Below are 22538 nucleotides of genomic sequence, written 5' to 3' on the forward strand. Positions count from 1 at the left end.
AGGTATAGCAGTCTATGGTCTTTACTGATCATATGAAGGTATATCAGTAATGTCTATGGTCTGTACTGATCATATGAAGGTATATCAGTAATGTCTATGGTCTGTACTGATCATATGAAGGTATAGCAGTAATGTCTATGGTCTTTACTGATCATATGAAGGTATATCAGTCTATGGTCTGTACTGATCATATGAAGGTATATCAGTCTATGGTCTTTACTGATCATATGAAGGTATAGCAGTAATGTCTATGATCTTTACTGATCATATGAAGGTATAGCAGTAATGTCTATGGTCTTTACTGATCATATGAAGGTATAGCAGTAATGTCTATGGTCTTTACTGATCATATGAAGGTATAGCAGTAATGTCTATGGTCTTTACTGATCATATGAAGGTATAGCAGTCTATGGTCTGTACTGATCATATGAAGGTATAGCAGTAATGTCTATGATCTTTACTGATCATATGAAGGTATATCAGTCTATGATCTTTACTGATCATATGAAGGTATATCAGTCTATGGTCTTTACTGATCATATGAAGGTATATCAGTCTATGGTCTGTACTGATCATATGAAGGTATAGCAGTAATGTCTATGGTCTGTACTGATCATATGAAGGTATATCAGTCTATGATCTGTACTGATCATATGAAGGTATATCAGTCTATGGTCTTTACTGATCATATGAAGGTATAGCAGTAATGTCTATGGTCTTTACTGATCATATGAATGTATATCAGTCTATGGTCTGTACTGATCATATGAAGGTATATCAGTCTATGGTCTGTACTGATCATATGAAGGTATATCAGTCTATGGTCTGTACTGATCATATGAAGGTATATCAGTAATGTCAATGGTCTTTACTGATCATATATAAATGGCACTTACGCTTTAAGGACCTGTCCCATCTCATACTTATCGGTGACATCATAGATGTTGTCTAAGTTCCGCCCATCTCGCACGGCAAGGCACCCAAATGGCATGGCGGCATCCACCTATCAGAGACAAGATTTACACTGAGTCAATCCATTAACCTATCACAGAGTAGTATTACAGCGTCAATTTAACACATCTACCAATAACAAACCAGCATTCCTGTCCATCAACACACCTACCAATAAGAAACCAGCATTACAGCGTCAATCAGCACACCTACCAATAAGAAACCAGTATTTCAGTGCCAATCAACACACCAACCAATAGGAAACCAGTATTTCAGTGCCAATCAACTCTTTAAAAAAAACAGACAAGTGAGTAAAGTAAACATTTCAGACAAAGTTTCTGATAGAAATGCACTTTGTATAACTGACAGACAGCAAGTGAATAACTTCCTTTCTGTAGTGTTTGTTGTGCATACTATTCATGAGCCAGCGGTGGTCGGGTTTGGGTCACTCACTAATCTCTCCATCCAGGACTTTGAACTCTTCAGAATGAAAAGGAACCAGCTGTGACATCATCATCCAAATGACTAGACCCACCCATAAAATTATAATTATATTTCAATCAAGAGTTGCAATTTATTCTAAATCTATGGACCCACCATCTTGGGATAACTTCACTAAGCCTCTGGTCTCATAACCTTTCTCCCAGTACAGTCAGTCAGTGACACCCCAGCTAGCACACAACGTTCTGAGAACCATATGTTTCTTAGAGTGTGGTTGTCCTACTGTTATTTTGCATACAACCTTTCCCACAACATTCTGGAAAATGGTGCAAGGGATACCCAGCTAGCATAAAACGTTCTGAGAACCATGTTTCTTCTGTGGTAGGAAGACAGTACACCTGATCTTAATGAGTGCTTGTTTCTTTTAAAATGAAGTATGTTTGAATAGACTAAAATGAACAGCTTTTGTATGAGTTATAAAAGCATGGCATGCTAGGTTCATCCTGGTGGTGCAGTGGACTAATTCCATGGATAGAGAACAGAAGACCATAGGTTTGAATCTTACTGAAGTTATGCCAAAAAAATACAAAATGTTTTTGCGTGATTAATGCCTAAGCAGATGAATATCCATCTGTTCTTGGAATTGAAAACAGTTCCAGGATATACAGAAAGTATGTCCACATTTTGTTGTGGGATGTAATTGTCATTTTTGGGTCATTGATCGACACAAAATACTGTTAATGTCAAAAGAAAAAATTGAACATAAAAAACCCACCACTAATATCTTGATTAGATGAGTATTCAACCCGCTGAGTCAATCCATGTTACAATCACCTTTGGCAACGATAACAGCTGTTCCCCAGGTTCTGTTTTGTATGTGTGTGTTTCAGGATGGCTTCCTGAAATTCCCCTAAGCAGCTAATTGGTCCGCCATTGCTAATTGGAGCTGACCCCGCCCTCTCGTCAGAAGAAACAGCTGTCTTCAATTACCAACTCCTTCTGAAGCTTGTGCTGAGAGAGGGAGAGAGAGAGAGAGAGAGCGATTGATTGATTGATATGTCATGTGCTGAGAGAGAGAGAGACAGAGAGAGAGAGAGAGAGAGAGCGAGAGCGAGAGAGAGAGAGAGAGCGCGCGATTGATATGTCATGTGCTGAGAGAGAGAGAGAGAGAGAGAGAGAGAGAGAGAGAGAGAGAGAGAGAGAGAGAGAGAGAGAGAGAGATGTCCTGTGCTGAGAGAGAGAGAGAGAGAGAGAGAGAGAGAGAGAGAGAGAGAGAGAGAGAGAGAGAGAGAGAGAGAGAGTGATTGATAGAGAGAGAGAGAGAGAGACAGGGGCTCTAACCGTTAACCTAGAAAAAACAAATATAATGATATTCCAAAAAAGGTCTGGAAATAAGGATGAGTTCTATTAGAACACACCAAGAACTACACATATCTATGACTAAATATCAGCAACACAGGTATCTTTCACAGGGCTGTGAATGAGCTGAGAGACAAAACAAGAAGAGCATTCTATGCCATTAAAAGGAACATCAACATTCCAATTACAATCTGGCTCAAAAGGTTCCAATCAGTTCTACAACCAATTGCTCTATATGGCAGTGAAGTATTGGGTCCAATCTCTAATAATGAATTTACCAAATGGGACAAACATCCAATAGAAATACTGCTTGGAGAGTTTTGCAAGACTGTATTGCAAGTGCGAAGAAAAACTCCAAATAACGCATGTAGAGCAGAATTGGGCCAATACCCCCTTTTCATTCAGATAGAAAAAAGAGACATCACATTTTACAACCATCTAAAAACAAGTGACCCCAAAACATTCCATCACACAGCTCTACAATGTCAAGAGATGAAACAAGAGAAGAGTCCCCTCAGCCAGCTGGTTCTGAGGCTCAGTTCACTAACCCAAACCAACCCCATAGAGCCTCAGGCTAGCAATCTGGCCCAACCAAATCATCACAAAACAAAACTAAATATATATCACCAATTGGAAAGACACCACAAAAAATCAAAGTAAACTTCAATGCTATTTGGCTCTAAACAGACAGTACATGGTGGCAGACTACCTGACCACTGTGACTGATAGAAAACTGAGGAAAACATTGACAAACCTGGCTGTTCAGAGAGGACAGTCTGGCTATAGAGACCGGTCATCACAGACAAACCTGGCTGCCCAGAGAGGACAGTCTGGCTATAGAGACCGGTCGTCACAGACAAACCTGGCTGCCCAGAGAGGACAGTCTGGCTATAGAGACCGGTCGTCACAGACAAACCTGGCTGCCCAGAGAGGACAGTCTGGCTATAGAGACCGGTGACAGACAAACCTGGCTGCCCAGAGAAAGAATTTGACAGTCTGGCTATAGAGACCGGTCGTCACAACCCAACGTGTCCCTGCCACAACCTGACAAACCTGGCTGCCCAGAGAGGACAGTCTGGCTATAGAGACCGGTCATGTCACAGACAAACCTGGCTGCCCAGAGAGGAGAGGTAGAGACTGAGCTGCATTTCCTATTACACTGTGACAAATACTAAGACCTAAGAGAATATTTCGTTCCCAAAATTATAATTCAATACAAAGAATTTGAAACTATAAAAGATGAAGAAAAAATCAAATATTTATTGGGTGAAAAGCCAACGTGTCCTCCTGCCACAACCTGAGGGACAGCCAGTGAAAAGTGCAAAGTCATGTCGATAATATTTCCCATCTTATTTTGTTTTGTCTTTCATACCACGTCATGTTTCTTCTCAGTCATGTTGACACTGGTCTACTATCCCATACCTCTATACCTCCACCTACAGTCCCATACCTCTATACCTCCACCTACAGTCCCATACCTCTATACCTCCACCTACAGTCCCATACCTCTATACCTCCACCTACAGTCCCATACCTCTATACCTCCACCTACAGTCCCATACCTCTATACCTCCACCTACAGTCCCATACCTCTATACCTCCACCTACAGTCCCATACCTCTATACCTCCACCTACAGTCACATACCTCTTTACCTCCACCTACAGTCACATACCTCTCTACCTCCACCTACAGTCCCATACCTCTATACCTCCACCTACAGTCCCATACCTCTATACCTCCACCTACAGTCCCATACCTCTCTACCTCCACCTACAGTCACATACCTCTCTACCTCCACCTACAGTCACATACCTCTCTACCTCCACCTACAGTCACATACCTCTCTACCTCCACCTACAGTCCCATACCTCTTTACCTCCACCCACAGTCCCATACCTCTATACCTCCACCTACAGTCACATACCTCCACCTACAGTCCCATACCTCTATACCTCCACCTACAGTCACATACCTCCACCTACAGTCCCATACCTCCACCTACAGTCACATACCTCTATACCTCCACCTACAGTCACATACCTCCACCTACAGTCCCATACCTCCACCTACAGTCACATACCTCTATACCTCCACCTACAGTCACATACCTCCACCTACAGTCACATACCTCTATACCTCCACCTACAGTCACATACCTCTATACCTCCACCTACAGTCCCATACCTCTATACCTCCACCTACAGTCCCATACCTCTATACCTCCACCTACAGTCCCATACCTCTATACCTCCACCTACAGTCCCATACCTCTATACCTCCACCTACAGTCCCATACCTCTATACCTCCACCTACAGTCCCATACCTCTATACCTCCACCTACAGTCCCATACCTCTATACCTCCACCTACAGTCACATACCTCTATACCTCCACCTACAGTCACATACCTCTATACCTCCACCTACAGTCCCATACCTCTATACCTCCACCTACAGTCACATACCTCTTTACCTCCACCTACAGTCACATACCTCTATACCTCCACCTACAGTCCCATACCTCTTTACCTCCACCTACAGTCACATACCTCTATACCTCCACCTACAGTCACATACCTCCACCTACAGTCACATACCTCTATACCTCCACCTACAGTCACATACCTCTATACCTCCACCTACAGTCCCATACCTCTATACCTCCACCTACAGTCACATACCTCTATACCTCCACCTACAGTCACATACCTCTATACCTCCACCTACAGTCACATACCTCCACCTACAGTCACATACCTCCACCTACAGTCACATACCTCTATACCTCCACCTACAGTCACATACCTTTATACCTCCACCTACAGTCACATACCACTATACCTCCACCTACAGTCCCATACCTCTTTACCTCCACCTACAGTCACATACCTCCACCTACAGTCACATACCTCTATACCTCCACCTACAGGAAGTAGGTTCAGTTGTAGCAGGGTGTTGCGTTCCCTCTTCCTGGAGGCGTAATTAACAGTTTCACACCTGGAGCAACATTTGCCCTCTTTTCAAAATTATTCACGTCAAATTGATGGTTGGTTATTGCTCGACAAACCTTTTCAGGTCATAGGTCACAGGTCATGATTATCAAGCAGATGTAAGTCAGACTCATCGCTATTTAACACCATAGTACCTTCCAAGCGAACTGGGTACTGGACTTCCTGACGGGCCGCCCCAGGTGGTGAGGGTAGGCCTAACACTGTGTTAGTATGTATCCTCCAGGAACATTCACTGTCTTCTTGGTAAGCAACTTCACTGTGGCAAGAAAAAGGATGTGGAATTTTGGAAATAACTGGATTTCTGGTCATAAAATTAGATCTGATCATCTAAATCACAACAATAGACAAACACAGTCTGCTTAAACTAATAACACACACAGTTATACGTTTTCATGTCTTTATTGAACACACCATGTAAACATTCACAGTGCAGGGTGGGAAAAGTATGTGAACCCTTGGATTTAATAACTGGCTGACCCTCCTTTGGCAGCAATAACCTCAACCAAACTATGCCACTTTGTTTACATACTCATCTCATATGTATATACTGCACTCAATACCATCTACTGTATCTTGCCTATGCCGCTCTGTACCATCACTCATTCATATATCTTTAAGGCATATTTTCTTCTGTTGAAGCCCATCTGTTGATTTACTTCTGCAAAGCAGCCCCAAACCATGATGCTCCCTCCACCATACTTTACAGTTGGGATGAGGTTTTGATGTTGGTGTGCTGTGCCTTTTTTCTCCACACATAGTGTTGTGTCATCCTTCCAAACAACTTAACTTTGGTTTCAACTGTCCACAGAATATTTTGCCAGTAGCGCTGTGGAACATCCAGATGCTCTTTTGCGAACTTCAGACGTGCAGCAATGTTTTTTTTTGGACAGCAGTGGCTTCTTCTGTGGTGTCCTCCTATGAACACCATTCTTGTTTAGTGTTTTACGTATCGTAGACTCGTCAGAGATGTTAGCATGTTCCAGAGATTTCTGTAAGTCTTTAGCTGACACTCTAGGATTCTTCTTAACCTCATAGAGCATTCTGCACTGTGCTCTTGCAGTCATCTTTTCAGGATGGCCACTCCTAGGGAGAGTAGCAACAGTGCTGAACTTTCTCCATTTATAGACAGTATGTCTTACCGTGGACTGATGAACATCACGGCTTTTAGAGATACTTTTGTAACCCTTTCCAGCTTTATGCAAGTCAACCATTCTTAATATGATGTCTTTTGAGATCTTTTGTTTGAGGCCTGGTTCACATCAGGCAATGCTTATTGTGAATAGCAAACTCAAATTTTGTAGAGGGCAGTTCAACTCTAACCAACATCTCCAATCTTTTCTCATTGATTGGACTCCAGGTTAGCTGACTCCTGACTCCAATAAGCTTTTGGAGAAGTCATTAGCCTAAGGGATTCACATACCTTTTCCAACCTACACTGTACATTTTTAAATTACGTATTCAGTACAGACAAGAAAAATACTATAATTTGTGTGATAATAGTTGAAGCAGACCGTGTTTGTCTGTTGTTGTGACTTAGATGAAGGTCAGATCAAATGTTATGACCAATTTATGCAGAAATCCTGGTGATTCCAAGGGTTCACATAGGGTTGCCACTGTAGATTTGGCCTTGTGTTTTAGGTTATTGTCCTGCTGAAAGGTGAATTAACCTCCCAGTGTCTGGTGGAAAGCAGACTGAACCAGGTTATTGTCCTGCTGAAAGGTGAATTCATCTCCCAGTGTCTGGTGGGAAGCAGACTGAACCAGGTTATTGTCCTGCTGAAAGGTGAATTCATCTCCCAGTGTCTGGTGGGAAGCAGACTGAACCAGGTTATTGTCCTGCTGAAAGGTGAATTAACCTCCCAGTGTCTGGTGGAAAGCAGACTGAACCAGGTTATTGTCCTGCTGAAAGGTGAATTCATCTCCCAGTGTCTGGTGGGAAGCAGACTGAACCAGGTTATTGTCCTGCTGAAAGGTGAATTAACCTCCCAGTGTCTGGTGGAAAGCAGACTGAACCAGGTTATTGTCCTGCTGAAAGGTGAATTCATCTCCCAGTGTCTGGTGGGAAGCAGACTGAACCAGGTTATTGTCCTGCTGAAAGGTGAATTCATCTCCCAGTGTCTGGTGGAAAGCAATCTGAACCATGTTTCCCTCTAGGATTTTCCCTGTGCTTAGCTCCATTCTGTTTCTTTTTTATCCTAAAAAACTCACCAGTCCTTACAAACGATTACAAACATACCCATAACATGATGCAGCCACCACTATGCTTGAAAATATGGAGAATCGTACTAAATAATGTGTTGTATTGGATTTGCCGCAAACATAACATGTTGTATTGAGGATAAAAAGTGAATTGCTTTGCCACATTTTTTGCAGTATTACTTTAGAGGAATACCTATGTTGCAAACAGGACGCATGTTCTCTTCACTCTGTTGATTAGGTTAGTAATGTGGAGTAATGGCAATGTTTTTGATCAAGTCTCAGTTTTCTCACAGCCATTAAATTCAATGTCCTTATTTGTGAGGCATTGGAAAACCTCCCTGGTCTTTGTGGTTGAATCTGTATTTGAAATTCACTGCTCTACTGAGGAATCTTATAAGATTGTAAGTGTGGGTTACAGAGATGAGGTAGTCAATCAAAAATCAGCCCACGCAACTTATTATGTGACTTGTTAAGCAAAACGTTCCTCCTGATCTTATTTAGGCTTGCCATAACAAACTCAATACATTTTTAGCAGTGTTGTGTTTGGGAACACCAAAAGCGAGACCGATTCAAGACCAAGGCAGGAGCAAATCAAGTCTGAGTCTAGACCAGAGTAAATCAAGTCCGAGTCAAAACCGGAGCAAATCAAGCCCAAGTCAAAACCGGAGCAAATCAAGCCCGAGTCAAAACCGGAGCAAATCAAGCCCAAGTTAAAACCGGATCAAATCAAGTCCGAGTCTAGACCGGAGCAAATCAAGTCCGAGTCAAAACCGGAGCAAATCAAGTCGGAGTCTAGACCGGAGCAAATCAAGTCAGAGTCAAAACCGGAGCAAATCAAGTCAGAGTGAAAACCGGAGCAAATCAAGTCTGAGTCTAGACCGGAGCAAATCAAGTCCGAGTCTAGACCGGAGCAAATCAAGTCTGAGTCTAGACCGGAGCAAATCAAGTCTGAGTCTAGACCGGAGCAAATCAAGTCCGAGTGAAAACCGGAGCAAATCAAGTCTGAGTCTAGACCGGAGCAAATCAAGTCAGAGTGAAAACCGGAGCAAATCAAGTCCGAGTCTAGACCGTAGTGGAGGTGAGACCGAGTCAAGACCGTGACCGAGGGGGTGAGACCGAGTCAAAACACACACGTACACATGGATTTTGTATTGTAGATATGTGGTAGTGGTTGAGTAGGGGCCTGAGGGCACACAGTTTGTTGTGAAATCTGTGAATATATTGTAATATTTTTTAAATGATTTAACTGCCTTAATTTTGCTGGACCCCAGGAAGAGTAGCCTCTGCCATGGCAGGAACTAATTTTGATCCATAATAAACCCCAGGAAGAATATCCGCTGCCTTGGCAGGAACTAATGAGGATCCATAATAAACCCCAGTAAGAGTAGCTGTTGCCTTGACAGGAACTAATGGGGATCCATAATAAACCCCAGGAAGAGTAGCTGCTGCCTTGGCAGGAACTAATGGGAATCCATAATAAACCCCAGGAAGAGTAGCTGCTGCCTTGACAGGAACTAATGGGGATCCATAATAAACCCCAGGAAGAGTAGCTGCTGCCTTGGCAGGAACTAATGGGGATCCATAATAAACCCCAGGAAGAGTAGCTGCTGCCTTGGCAGGAACTAATGGGAATCCATAATAAACCCCAGGAAGAGTAGCTGCTGCCTTGGCAGGAACTAATGGGGATCCATAATAAACCCCAGGAAGAGTAGCTGCTGCCTTGGCAGGAACTAATGGGGATCCATAATAAACCCCAGGAAGAGTAGCTGCTGCCTTGGCAGGAACTAATGGGAATCCATAATAAACCCCAGGAAGAGTAGCTGCTGCCTTGGCAGGAACTAATGGGAATCCATAATAAACCCCAGGAAGAGTAGCTGCTGCCTTGGCAGGAACTAATGGGGATCCATAATAAACCCCAGGAAGAGTAGCTGCTGCCTTGGCAGGAACTAATGGGAATCCATAATAAACCCCAGGAAGAGTAGCTGCTGCCTTGGCAGGAACTAATGGGGATCCATAATAAACCCCAGGAAGAGTAGCTGTTGCATTGGCAGGAACTAATGGGGATCCATAATAAACCCCAGGAAGAGTAGCTGCTGCCTTGGCAGGAACTAATGGGAATCCATAATAAACCCCAGGAAGAGTAGCTGCTGCCTTGGCAGGAACTACATTTACATTTACATTTACATTTAAGTCATTTAGCAGACGCTCTTATCCAGAGCGACTTACAAATTGGTGCATTCACCTTATGACATCCAGTGGGACAGTCACTTAACAATAGTGCATCTAAAACTTAGGGGGGGTGGGGTGAGAGGGATTACTTAACCTATCCTAGGTATTCCTTAAAGAGGTGGGGTTTCAGGTGTCTCCGGAAGGTGGTGATTGACTCCGCTGTCCTGGCGTCGTGAGGGAGTTTGTTCCACCATTGGGGGGCCAGGGCAGCGAACAGTTTTGACTGGGCTGAGCGGGAGCTGTACTTCCTCAGTGGTAGGGAGGCGAGCAGGCCAGAGGTGGATGAACGCAGTGCCCTTGTTTGGGTGTAGGGCCTGATCAGAGCCTGGAGGTACTGAGGTGCCGTTCCCCTCACAGCTCCGTAGGCAAGCACCATGGTCTTGTAGCGGATGCGAGCTTCAACTGGAAGCCAGTGGAGAGAACGGAGGAGCGGGGTGACGTGAGAGAACTTGGGAAGGTTGAACACCAGACAGGCTGCGGCGTTCTGGATGAGTTGAAGGGGTTTAATGGCACAGGCAGGGAGCCCAGCCAACAGCGAGTTGCAGTAATCCAGACGGGAGATGACAAGTGCCTGGATTAGGACCTGCGCCGCTTCCTGTGTGAGGCAGGGTCGTACTCTGCGGATGTTGTAGAGCATGAACCTACAGGAACGGGCCACCGCCTTGATGTTAGTAGAGAACGACAGGGTGTTGTCCAGGATCACGCCAAGGTTCTTGGCGCTCTGGGAGGAGGACACAATGGAGTTGTCGACCGTGATGGCGAGATCATGGAACGGGCAGTCCTTCCCCGGGAGGAAGAGCAGCTCCGTCTTGCCGAGGTTCAGCTTGAGGTGGTGATCCGTCATCCACACTGATATGTCTGCCAGACATGCAGAGATGCGATTCGCCACCTGGTCATCAGAAGGGGGAAAGGAGAAGATTAATTGTGTGTCATCTGCATAGCAATGATAAGAGAGACCATGTGAGGTTATGACAGAGCCAAGTGACTTGGTGTATAGCGAGAATAGGAGAGGGCCAAGAACAGAGCCCTGGGGGACACCAGTGGTGAGAGCGCGTGGTGAGGAGACAGATTCTCGCCACGCCACCTGGTAGGAGCGACCTGTCAGGTAGGACGCAATCCAAGCGTGGGCCGCGCCGGAGATGCCCAACTCGGAGAGGGTGGAGAGGAGGATCTGATGGTTCACAGTATCGAAGGCAGCTGATAGATCTAGAAGGATGAGAGCAGAGGAGAGAGAGTTAGCTTTAGCAGTGCGGAGCGCCTCCGTGATACAGAGGAGAGCAGTCTCAGTTGAATGACTAGTCTTGAAACCTGACTGATTTGGATCAAGAAGGTCATTCAGAGAGAGATAGCGGGAGAGCTGGCCAAGGACGGCACGTTCAAGAGTTTTGGAGAGAAAAGAAAGAAGGGATACTGGTCTGTAATTGTTGACATCGGAGGGATCGAGTGTAGGTTTTTTCAGAAGGGGTGCAACTCTCGCTCTCTTGAAGACGGAAGGGACGTAGCCAACGGTCAGGGATGAGTTGATGAGCGAGGTGAGGTAAGGGAGAAGGTCTCCGGAAATGGTCTGGAGAAGAGAGGAGGGGATAGGGTCAAGCGGGCAGGTTGTTGGGCGGCCGGCCGTCACAAGACGCGAGATTTCATCTGGAGAGAGAGGGAGAAAGAGGTCAGAGCACAGGGTAGGGCAGTGTGAGCAGAACCAGCGGTGTCGTTTGACTTAGCAAACGAGGATCGGATGTCGTCGACCTTCTTTTCAAAATGGTTGACGAAGTCATCTGCAGAGAGGGAGGAGGGGGGAGGGGGCGGAGGATTCAGGAGGGAGGAGAAGGTGGCAAAGAGCTTCCTAGGGTTAGAGGCAGATGCTTGGAATTTAGCGTGGTAGAAAGTGGCTTTAGCAGCAGAGACAGAGGAGGAAAATGTAGAGAGGAGGGAGTGAAAGGATGCCAGGTCCGCAGGGAGGCGAGTTTTCCTCCATTTCCGCTCGGCTGCCCGGAGCCCTGTTCTGTGAGCTCGCAATGAGTCGTCGAGCCACGGGGCGGGAGGGGAGGACCGAGCCGGCCTGGAGGATAGGGGACATAGAGAGTCAAAGGATGCAGAAAGGGAGGAGAGGAGGGTTGAGGAGGCAGAATCAGGAGATAGGTGGGAGAAGGTTTGAGCGGAGGGAAGAGATGATAGGATGGAAGAGGAGAGAGTAGCGGGGGAGAGAGAGCGAAGGTTGGGACGGCGCGATACCATCCGAGTAGGGGCAGTGTGGGAGGTGTTGGATGAGAGCGAGAGGGAAAAGGATACAAGGCAGTGGTCGGAGACTTGGAGGGGAGTTGCAGTGAGGTTAGTGGAAGAACAGCATCTAGTAAAGATGAGGTCGAGCGTATTGCCTGCCTTGTGAGTAGGGGGAAGGTGAGAGGGTGAGGTCAAAAGAGGAGAGGAGTGGAAAGAAGGAGGCAGAGAGGAAAGAGTCAAAGGTAGACGTGGGGAGGTTAAAGTCGCCCAGAACTGTGAGAGGTGAGCCGTCCTCAGGAAAGGAGCTTATCAAGGCATCAAGCTCATTGATGAACTCTCCGAGGGAACCTGGAGGGCGATAAATGATAAGGATGTTAAGCTTGAAAGGGCTAGTAACTGTGACAGCATGGAATTCAAAGGAGGCGATAGACAGATGGGTAAGGGGAGAAAGAGAGAATGACCACTTGGGAGAGATGAGGATCCCGGTGCCACCACCCCGCTGACCAGACGCTCTCGGGGTGTGCGAGAACACGTGGGCGGACGAAGAGAGAGCAGTAGGAGTAGCAGTGTTGTCTGTGGTGATCCATGTTTCCGTCAGTGCCAAGAAGTCGAGGGACTGGAGGGAGGCATAGGCTGAGATGAACTCTGCCTTGTTGACCGCAGATTGGCAGTTCCAGAGGCTACCGGAGACCTGGAACTCCACGTGGGTCGTGCGCGCTGGGACCACCAGAGTAGGGTGGCCGCGGCCACGCGGTGTGGAGCGTTTGTATGGTCTGTGCAGAGAGGAGAGAACAGGGATAAACAGACACATAGTTGACAGGCTACAGAAGAGGCTACGCTAATGCAAAGGAGATTGGAATGACAAGTGGACTACACGTCTCGAATGTTCAGAAAGTTAAGCTTACGTAGCAAGAATCTTATTGACTAAAATGATTAAAATGATACAGTACTGCTGAAGTAGGCCAGCTGGCAGTGGGTGCGTTGTTGACACTACTAATGGGGATCCATAATAAACCCCAGGAAGAGTAGCTGCTGCCTTGGCAGGAACTAATGGGAATCCATAATAAACCCCAGGAAGAGTAGCTGCTGCCTTGGCAGGAACTAATGGGGATCCATAATAAACCCCAGGAAGAGTAGCTGTTGCCTTGACAGGAACTAATGGGGATCCATAATAAACCCCAGGAAGAGTATTTGTAAGTCGCTCTGGATAAGAGCGTCTGCTAAATGACTTAAATGTAAATGTAAATGTAAGAGTAGCTGTTGCCTTGGCAGGAACTAATGGGGATCCATAATAAACACAAATACAAAGCTGTGAATCGTCTGTCTGTCCCTAATGCAGTGAAACGTTTATTTGTTTGTCCTTACAGCAGTGAATCACCCGTCTTTAATCAAGAACTGTCTGTAGGTCCCAGAGCAACTGGCCTCTTTAGCCTTCAGGACAGAGAGAACACTATGATGTCACAGTGATGCCACTTACTGTATAAACAAAAGTACAAAACTCAGATGCTCAGTCCCAAATCACCCCCTACACACTAGATCACAGTTCCCAAATCACCCCCTACACACTAGATCAGATTTCCTAAATCACCCCCTACACGCTAGATCAGAGTTCCCAAATCACCCCCTACACACTAGATCAGCGTTCCCAAATCACCCCCTACACGCTAGATCAGCGTTCCCAAATCACCCCCTACACACTAGATCACAGTTCCCAAATCACCCCCTACACACTAGATCAGATTTCCTAAATCACCCCCTACACGCTAGATCAGATTTCCTAAATCACCCCCTACACGCTAGATCAGAGTTCCCAAATCACCCCCTACACACTAGATCAGCGTTCCCAAATCACCCCTCCTACACACGAGATCAGAGTTCCCAAATCACCCCTCCTACACACTAGATCAGAGTTCCTTCATCCTGGTCCTTGGGACACAATGGGGTGCACATGGTTGTTTTTGCCCTAAAACAGCACAGGTCATTTAAAGGATCAAGTCATCATCGTGATGATTTTTAAATCAAGTCTTCATGTAAAAATGTCCAACCCTGGATCAAGATGAAGAAACATTGCACCTTCTCGGTGGTTTCCTCAGGAAACAAGGGTACTGAAATATGATGAAATATGATGATGCCAATGTGTCTATATTAGATATATTATCAGCAAGGGAAGTTGTTAGGCTTTCAAGGTCATTCGAAGCTCCTTAGAGACTCCATCTAGCTGTGGTTTATATAGAACACAACTTTAAACATCTCCTGGACAATCTGAACAGTAATGTGTGACTGAAACTGTTGAGTTGTATACAGTAGGGATTCTCAAAGTGGCAGCGGAGGAACTGCTGGAGGACCAGGATGGGACCAGGATGTTACTGTAGAGGGACCAGGATGTTACTGTAGAGAGACCAGGATGTTACTGTAGAGAGACCAGGATGGTACTGCTGGGGGACCGGGATGGTACTGTAGGGGGACCAGGATGGTACTGTAGAGAGACCAGGATGGTACTGTAGAGAGACCAGGATGGTACTGTAGAGAGACCAGGATGTTACTGTAGAGAGACCAGGATGGTACTGTAGAGAGACCAGGATGGTACTGTAGAGAGACCAGGATGGGACCAGGATGGTACTGTAGAGGGACCAGGATGGGACCAGGATGGTACTGTAGGGGGACCAGGATGGTACTGTAGAGGGACCAGGAAGGTACTGTAGAGAGACCAGGATGGTACTGTAGAGAGACCAGGATGGTACTGTAGAGAGACCAGGATGGTACTGTAGAGGGACCAGGATGTTACTGTAGAGAGACCAGGATGGTACTGCTGGGGGACCGGGATGGTACTGTAGGGGGACCAGGATGGTACTGTAGAGAGACCAGGATGGTACTGTAGAGAGACCAGGATGGTACTGTAGAGAGACAAGGATGGTACTGTAGAGGGACCAGGATGGGACCAGGATGGTAATGTAAGGGGGCCCAGGATGGTACTGTAGAGGGACCAGGAAGGTACTGTAGAGAGACCAGGATGGTACTGTAGGGGGACCAGGATGGTAATGTAGAGGGACCAGGATGGTACGGTAGAGGGACCAGGATGGGACCAGGATGGTACTGTAGGGGGACCAGGATGGGACCAGGATGGTACTGTAGGGGGACCAGGATGGTACTGTAGAGGGACCAGGAAGGTACTGTAGAGAGACCAGGATGGTACTGTAGAGAGACCAGGATGGTACTGTAGTGGGACCAGGATGGTACTGTAGAGAGACCAGGATGGTACTGTAGAGAGACCAGGATGGTACTGTAGAGGGACCAGGATGGTACTGTAGAGGGACCAGGATGGGACCAGGATGGTACTGAAGAGGGACCAGGATGGTACTGTAGAGGGACCAGGATCGGACCAGGAAGGTACTGTAGAGAGACCAGGATGGTACTGTAGGGGGACCAGGATGGTACTGTAGGGGGACCGGATGGGACCAGGATGGTACTGTAGAGAGACCAGGATGGGACCAGGATGGTACTGTAGAGGGACCAGGATGGGACCAGGATGGTACTGTAGAGGGACCAGGATGGGACCAGGATGGTACTGTAGAGGGACCAGGATGGTACTGTAGAGAGACCAGGATGGTACTGTAGGGGGACCAGGATGGTACTGTAGAGAGACCAGGATGGTACTGCTGGGGGACCAGGAAGGTACTGTAGAGAGACCAGGATGGTACTGCTGGGGGACCAGGATGGTACTGTAGAGGGACCAGGATCGGACCAGGAAGGTACTGTAAAGAGACCAGGATGGTACTGTAGAGAGACCAGGATGGTACTGTAGAGAGACCAGGGTGGTACTGTAGAGGGACCAGGATGGTACTGTAAAGAGACCAGGATGGTACGGTAGAGAGACCAGGATGGTAATGTAGAGAGACCAGGATGGTACTGTAGAGGGACCAGGATGGTACTGTAGAGAGACCAGGATGGTACTGTAGAAATACCAGGACGGTACTGTAGAGAGACCAGGATGGTACTGTAGAGGGACCAGGATGGGACCAGGATGGTACTGTAGGGGGACCAGGATGGTACTGTAGAGGGACCAGGATGGTACTGTAGAGGGACCAGGATGGTACTGTAGAGGGACCAGGATCGGACCAGGAAGGTACTGTAGGGGGACCAGAATGGTACTGTAGAGGGACCAGGATGGTAGTGTAGAGGGACCAGGATGGTACTGTAGGGGGACCAGGATGGTACTGTAGGGGGACCAGGATGGTACTGTAGAAGGACCAGGATGGTACTGTAGAGGGACCAGGATGGTACTGTAGGGGGACCAGGATGGTACTGTAGAGAGACCAGGATGGTACTGTAGAGGGACCAGGATGGTACTGTAGAGGGACCAGGATGGTACTGTAGGGGGACCAGGATGGGACCAGGATGGTACTGTAGGGGGACCAGGATGGTACTGTGGAGGGACCAGGATGTGACCAGGATGGTACTGTAGAGGGACCAGGAAGGTACTGTAGAGAGACCAGGATGGTACTGTAGAGGGACCAGGATGGTACTGTAGAGAGACCAGGATGGTACTGTAGAGAGACCAGGATGGTACTGTAGAGAGAACAGGATGGTACTGTAGAGGGACCAGGATGGGACCAGGATGGTACTGTAGGGGGACCAGGATGGTACTGTAGAGGGACCAGGATGGTACTGTAGGGGGACCAGGATGGTACTGTAGAGCGACCAGGATGGTACTGTAGAGGGACCAGGATGGTACTGTAGAGGGACCAGGATGGTACTGTAGGGGGACCAGGATGGTACTGTAGAGGGACCAGGATGGGACCAGGTAGGTACTGTAGAGGGACCAGGATGGGACCAGGATGGGACCAGGATGGGACTGTAGGGGGACCAGGATGGTACTGTAGAGGGACCAGGATGGGACCAGGATGGTACTGTAGGGGGACCAGGATGGTACTGTAGAGGGACCAGGAAGCTACTGTAGAGAGACCAGGATGGTACTGTAGAGGGACCAGGATGGTGCTGTAGAGGGACCAGGATGGTACTGTAGAGAGACCAGGATGGTACTGTAGAGGGACCAGGATGGTACTGTAGGGGGACCAGGATGGTACTGTAGAGGGACCAGGAAGCTACTGTAGAGAGACCAGGATGGTACTGTAGAGGGACCAGGATGGTGCTGTAGAGGGACCAGGATGGTACTGTAGAGAGACCAGGATGGTACTGTAGAGGGACCAAGATGGTACTGTGGAGGGACCAGGATGGAACCAGGATGGTACTGTAGGGGGACCAGGATGGGACCAGGATGGTACTGTAGGGGGACCAGGAATGTACTGTAGAGAGACCAGGATGGTACTGTAGGTGGACCAGGATGGTACTGTAGAGAGACCAGGATGGTACTGTAGAGGGACCAGGATGGTACTGTAGAGGGACCAGGATGGGACCAGGATGGTACTGTAGGGGGACCAGTATGGTACTGTAGAGAGACCAGGATGGAACCAGGATGGTACTGTAGAGAGACCAGGATGGTACTGTAGAGGGACCAGGATGGTACAGTAGAGAGACCAGGATGGGACCAGGATGGTACTGTAGAGAGACCAGGATGGTACTGTAGGGGGACCAGGATGGTTCTGTAGAGGGACCAGGATGGGACCAGGATGGTACTGTAGGGGGACCAGGAATGTACTGTAGAGAGACCAGGATGGTACTGTAGGTGGACCAGGATGGTACTGTAGAGAGACCAGGATGGTACTGTAGAGGGACCAGGATGGTACTGTAGAGAGACCAGGATGGGTCCAGGATGGTACTATAGAGGGACCAGGATGGGACCAGGATGGTACTGTAGGGGGACCAGTATGGTACTGTAGAGAGACCAGGATGGAACCAGGATGGTACTGTAGAGAGACCAGGATGGTACTGTAGAGGGACCAGGATGGTACAGTAGAGAGACCAGGATGGTACTGTAGAGAGACCAGGATGGTACTGTAGGGGGACCAGGATGGTTCTGTAGAGGGACCAGGATGGGACCAGGATGGTACTGTAGGGGGGCCAGGATAGTACTGTAGAGAGACCAGAATGGGACCAGGATGGTACTGTAGGGGGACCAGGATGGTACTGTAGGGGGACCAGGATGGTACTGTAGGGGGACCAGGATGGTACTGTAGAGGGACCAGGATGGTACTGTAGAGGGACCAGGATGGTACTCTAGAGGGACCAGGATGGTACTGTAAGTCGCTTTGGATAAAAGCGTCTGCTAAATGGCATATATTATTATTATTATTACTGTAGAGAGACCAGGATGGTACTGTAGGGGGACCAGGATGGTACTGTAGAGGGACCAGGATGGTACTGTAGAGGGACCAGGATGGTACTGCTGGGGGCCCAGGATGGGACCAGGAAGGTACTGTAGAGGGACCAGGATGGTACTGTAGAGAGACCAGGATGGTACTGTAGAGGGACCAGGATGGTACTGCTGGGGGACCAGGATGGGACCAGGAAGGTACTGTAGAGGGACCAGGATGGTACTGTAGAGAGACCAGGATGGTACTGTAGAGGGACCATGATGGTACTGTAGAGGGACCAGGATGGTACTGTAGAGGGACCAGGATGGTACTGTAGAGAGACCAGGATGGTACTGTAGAGAGACCAGGATGGTACTGTAGAGAGACCAGGATGGTACTGTAGAGGGACCAGGATGGTACTGTAGGGGGACCAGGATGGTACTGTAGAGAGACCAGGATGGTACTGTAGAGAGACCAGGATGGTACTGTAGAGGGACCAGGATGGTACTGTAGAGAGACCAGGATGGTACTGTAGGGGGACCAGGATGGTACTGTAAGGGGACCAGGATGGTACTGTAGAGAGACCAGGATGGTACTGTAAGGGGACCAGGATGGTACTGTAGAGAGACCAGGATGGTACTGTAGAGGGACCAGGATGGTACTGTAGAGAGACCAGGATGGTACTGTAGAGGGACCAGGATGGTACTGTAGAGGGACCAGGATGGTACTGTAGAGAGACCAGGATGGTACTGTAGAGAGACCAGGATGGTACTGTAGAGGGACCAGGATGGTACTGTAGAGAGACCAGGATGGTACTGTAGAGGGACCAGGATGGTACTGTAGAGGGACCAGGATGGTACTGTAGAGAGACCAGGATGGTACTGTAGAGAGACCAGGATGGTACTGTAGAGGGACCAGGATGGTACTGTAGAGAGACCAGGATGGAACCAGGATGGTACTGTAGAGAGACCAGGATGGTACTGTAGAGAGACCAGGATGGTACTGTAGGTGGACCAGGATGGTACTGTAGAGAGACCAGGATGGTACTGTAGAGGGACCAGGATGGTACTGTAGAGAGACCAGGATGGGTCCAGGATGGTACTATAGAGGGACCAGGATGGGACCAGGATGGTACTGTAGGGGGACCAGTATGGTACTGTAGAGAGACCAGGATGGAACCAGGATGGTACTGTAGAGAGACCAGGATGGTACTGTAGAGGGACCAGGATGGTACAGTAGAGAGACCAGGATGGGACCAGGATGGTACTGTAGAGAGACCAGGATGGTACTGTAGGGGGACCAGGATGGTTCTGTAGAGGGACCAGGATGGGACCAGGATGGTACTGTAGGGGGGCCAGGATAGTACTGTAGAGAGACCAGAATGGGACCAGGATGGTACTGTAGGGGGACCAGGATGGTACTGTAGGGGGACCAGGATGGTACTGTAGGGGGACCAGGATGGTACTGTAGAGGGACCAGGATGGTACTGTAGAGGGACCAGGATGGTACTGTAGAGGGACCAGGATGGTACTGTAGAGGGACCAGGATGGTACTGTAGAGGGACCAGGATGGTACTGCTGGGGGCCCAGGATGGGACCAGGAAGGTACTGTAGAGGGACCAGGATGGTACTGTAGAGAGACCAGGATGGTACTGTAGAGAGACCAGGATGGTACTGTAGAGGGACCAGGATGGTACTGTAGAGAGACCAGGATGGTACTGTAGGGGGACCAGGATGGTACTGTAGAGAGACCAGGATGGTACTGTAGAGAGACCAGGATGGTACTGTAGAGGGACCAGGATGGTAATGTAGGGGGACCAGGATGCTACTGTAGAGGGACCAGGATGGTACTGTAGAGGGACCAGGATGGGACCAGGAAGGTACTGTAGGGGGACCAGGATGGGACCAGGATGGTACTGTAGAGGGACCAGGAAGGTACTGTAGGGGGACCAGGATGGTACTGCAGGGGACCAGGATGGGACAGTTTCCTGTACTGAGTATCTGCAACCCAGACTGTTTCCTGTACTGAGTATCAAAAACCCAGACTGTTTCCTGAGTATCACCAACCCAGACTGTTTCCTGAGTATCACCAACCCAGACTGTTTCCTGTACTGAGTATCACCAACCCAGACTGTTTCCTGTACTGAGTATCACCAACCCAGACTGTTTCCTGCACTGAGTATCTCCAACCCAGACTGTTTCCTGAGTATCACCAACCCAGACTGTTTCCTGAGTATCACCAACCCAGACTGTTTCCTGTACTGAGTATCACCAACCCAGACTGTTTCCTGACTTTCACCAACCCAGACTGTTTCCTGTACTGAGTATCACCAACCCAGACTGTTTCCTGTACTGAGTATCTCCAACCCAGACTGTTTCCTGAGTATCACCAATCCAGACTGTTTCCTGAGTATCACCAACCCAGACTGTTTCCGGTACTGAGTATCTCCAACCCAGACTGTTTCCTGAGTATCACCAACCCAGACTGTTTCCTGTACTGAGTATTACCAACCCAGACTGTTTCCTGTACTGAGTATCTCCAACCCAGACTGTTTCCTGTACTGAGTATCACCAACCCAGACTGTTTCCTGAGTATCACCAACCCAGACTGTTTCCTGAGTATCACCAACCCAGACTGTTTCCTGTACTGAGTATCTCCAACCCAGACTGTTTCCTGTCCTGAGTATCACCAACCCAGACTGTTTCCTGTACTGAGTATCACCAACCCAGACTGTTTCCTGTACTGAGTATCACCAACCCAGACTGTTTCCTGAGTATCTTCAACCCAGACTGTTTCCTGTACTGAGTATCACCAACCCAGAGTATCACCAACCCAGACTGTTTCCTGAGTATCTCCAACCCAGACTGTTTCCTGTGTATCACCAACCCAGACTGTTTCCTGTACTGAGTATCACCAACCCAGACTGTTTCCTGTACTGAGTATCACCAACCCAGACTGTTTCCTGTACTGAGTATCTCCAACCCAGACTGTTTCCTGAGTATTCTTCAACCCAGACTGTTTCCTGAGTATCACCAACCCAGACTGTTTCCTGTACTGAGTATCACCAACCCAGACTGTTTCCTGAGTATCTCCAACCCAGACTGTTTCCTGAGTATCACCAACCCAGACTGTTTCCTGTACTGAGTATCACCAACCCAGACTGTTTCCTGTACTGAGTATCACCAACCCAGACTGTTTCCTGTACTGAGTATCACCAACCCAGACTGTTTCCTGAGTATCACCAACCCAGACTGGTTCCTGAGTATCACCAACCCAGACTGTTTCCTGTACTGAGTATCACCAACCCAGACTGTTTCCTGTACTGAGTATCACCAACCCAGACTGTTTCCTGTACTGAGTATCACCAACCCAGACTGTTTCCTGAGTATCTCCAACCCAGACTGTTTCCTATACTGAGTATCACCAACCCAGACTGTTTCCTGAGTATCTCCAACCCAGACTGTTTCCTGTATCTGTTTCCTGTAGTATCACCAACCCAGACTGTTTCCTGAGTATCACCAACCCAGACTGTTTCCTGAGTATCACCAACCCAGACTGTTTCCTGTACTGAGTATCACCAACCCAGACTGTTTCCTGTACTGAACCCAGACTATTTCACCAACCCAGACTGTTTCCTGAGTATCTCCAGACTGTTTCCTGTAGACTCACCAACCCAGACTGTTTCCTGAGTATCACCAACCCAGACTGTTTCCTGTACTGAGTATCAATAACCCAGACTGTTTCCTGTATCTGAACCCAGACTGTTTCCTGTATCTCACCAACCCAGACTGTTTCCTGTCCTGAGTATCACCAACCCAGACTGTTTCCTGTACTGAGTATCACCAACCCAGACTGTTTCCTGAGTATCACCAACCCAGA

At 48.0% G+C, this 22538-nt stretch overlaps 1 protein-coding gene across 1 annotated transcript in view; it reads right to left on the bottom strand.

Annotated features, from left to right (window-relative positions):
- The window catches only part of camkvl (CaM kinase-like vesicle-associated, like), a 126078-nt gene that overhangs the window by 52790 nt on the left and 50750 nt on the right, over nucleotides 1-22538 (bottom strand). The window contains 1 exon segment of the mRNA XM_046344801.1: nucleotides 897-1003. Within this exon segment, the coding sequence (XP_046200757.1) occupies nucleotides 897-991 (95 nt within the window). The 5' untranslated portion in view covers nucleotides 992-1003.

Source organism: Oncorhynchus gorbuscha, linkage group LG03 (assembly GCF_021184085.1).
Source record: "Oncorhynchus gorbuscha isolate QuinsamMale2020 ecotype Even-year linkage group LG03, OgorEven_v1.0, whole genome shotgun sequence".
In the NCBI taxonomy this organism is placed as follows: Eukaryota; Metazoa; Chordata; class Actinopteri; order Salmoniformes; family Salmonidae; genus Oncorhynchus; species Oncorhynchus gorbuscha.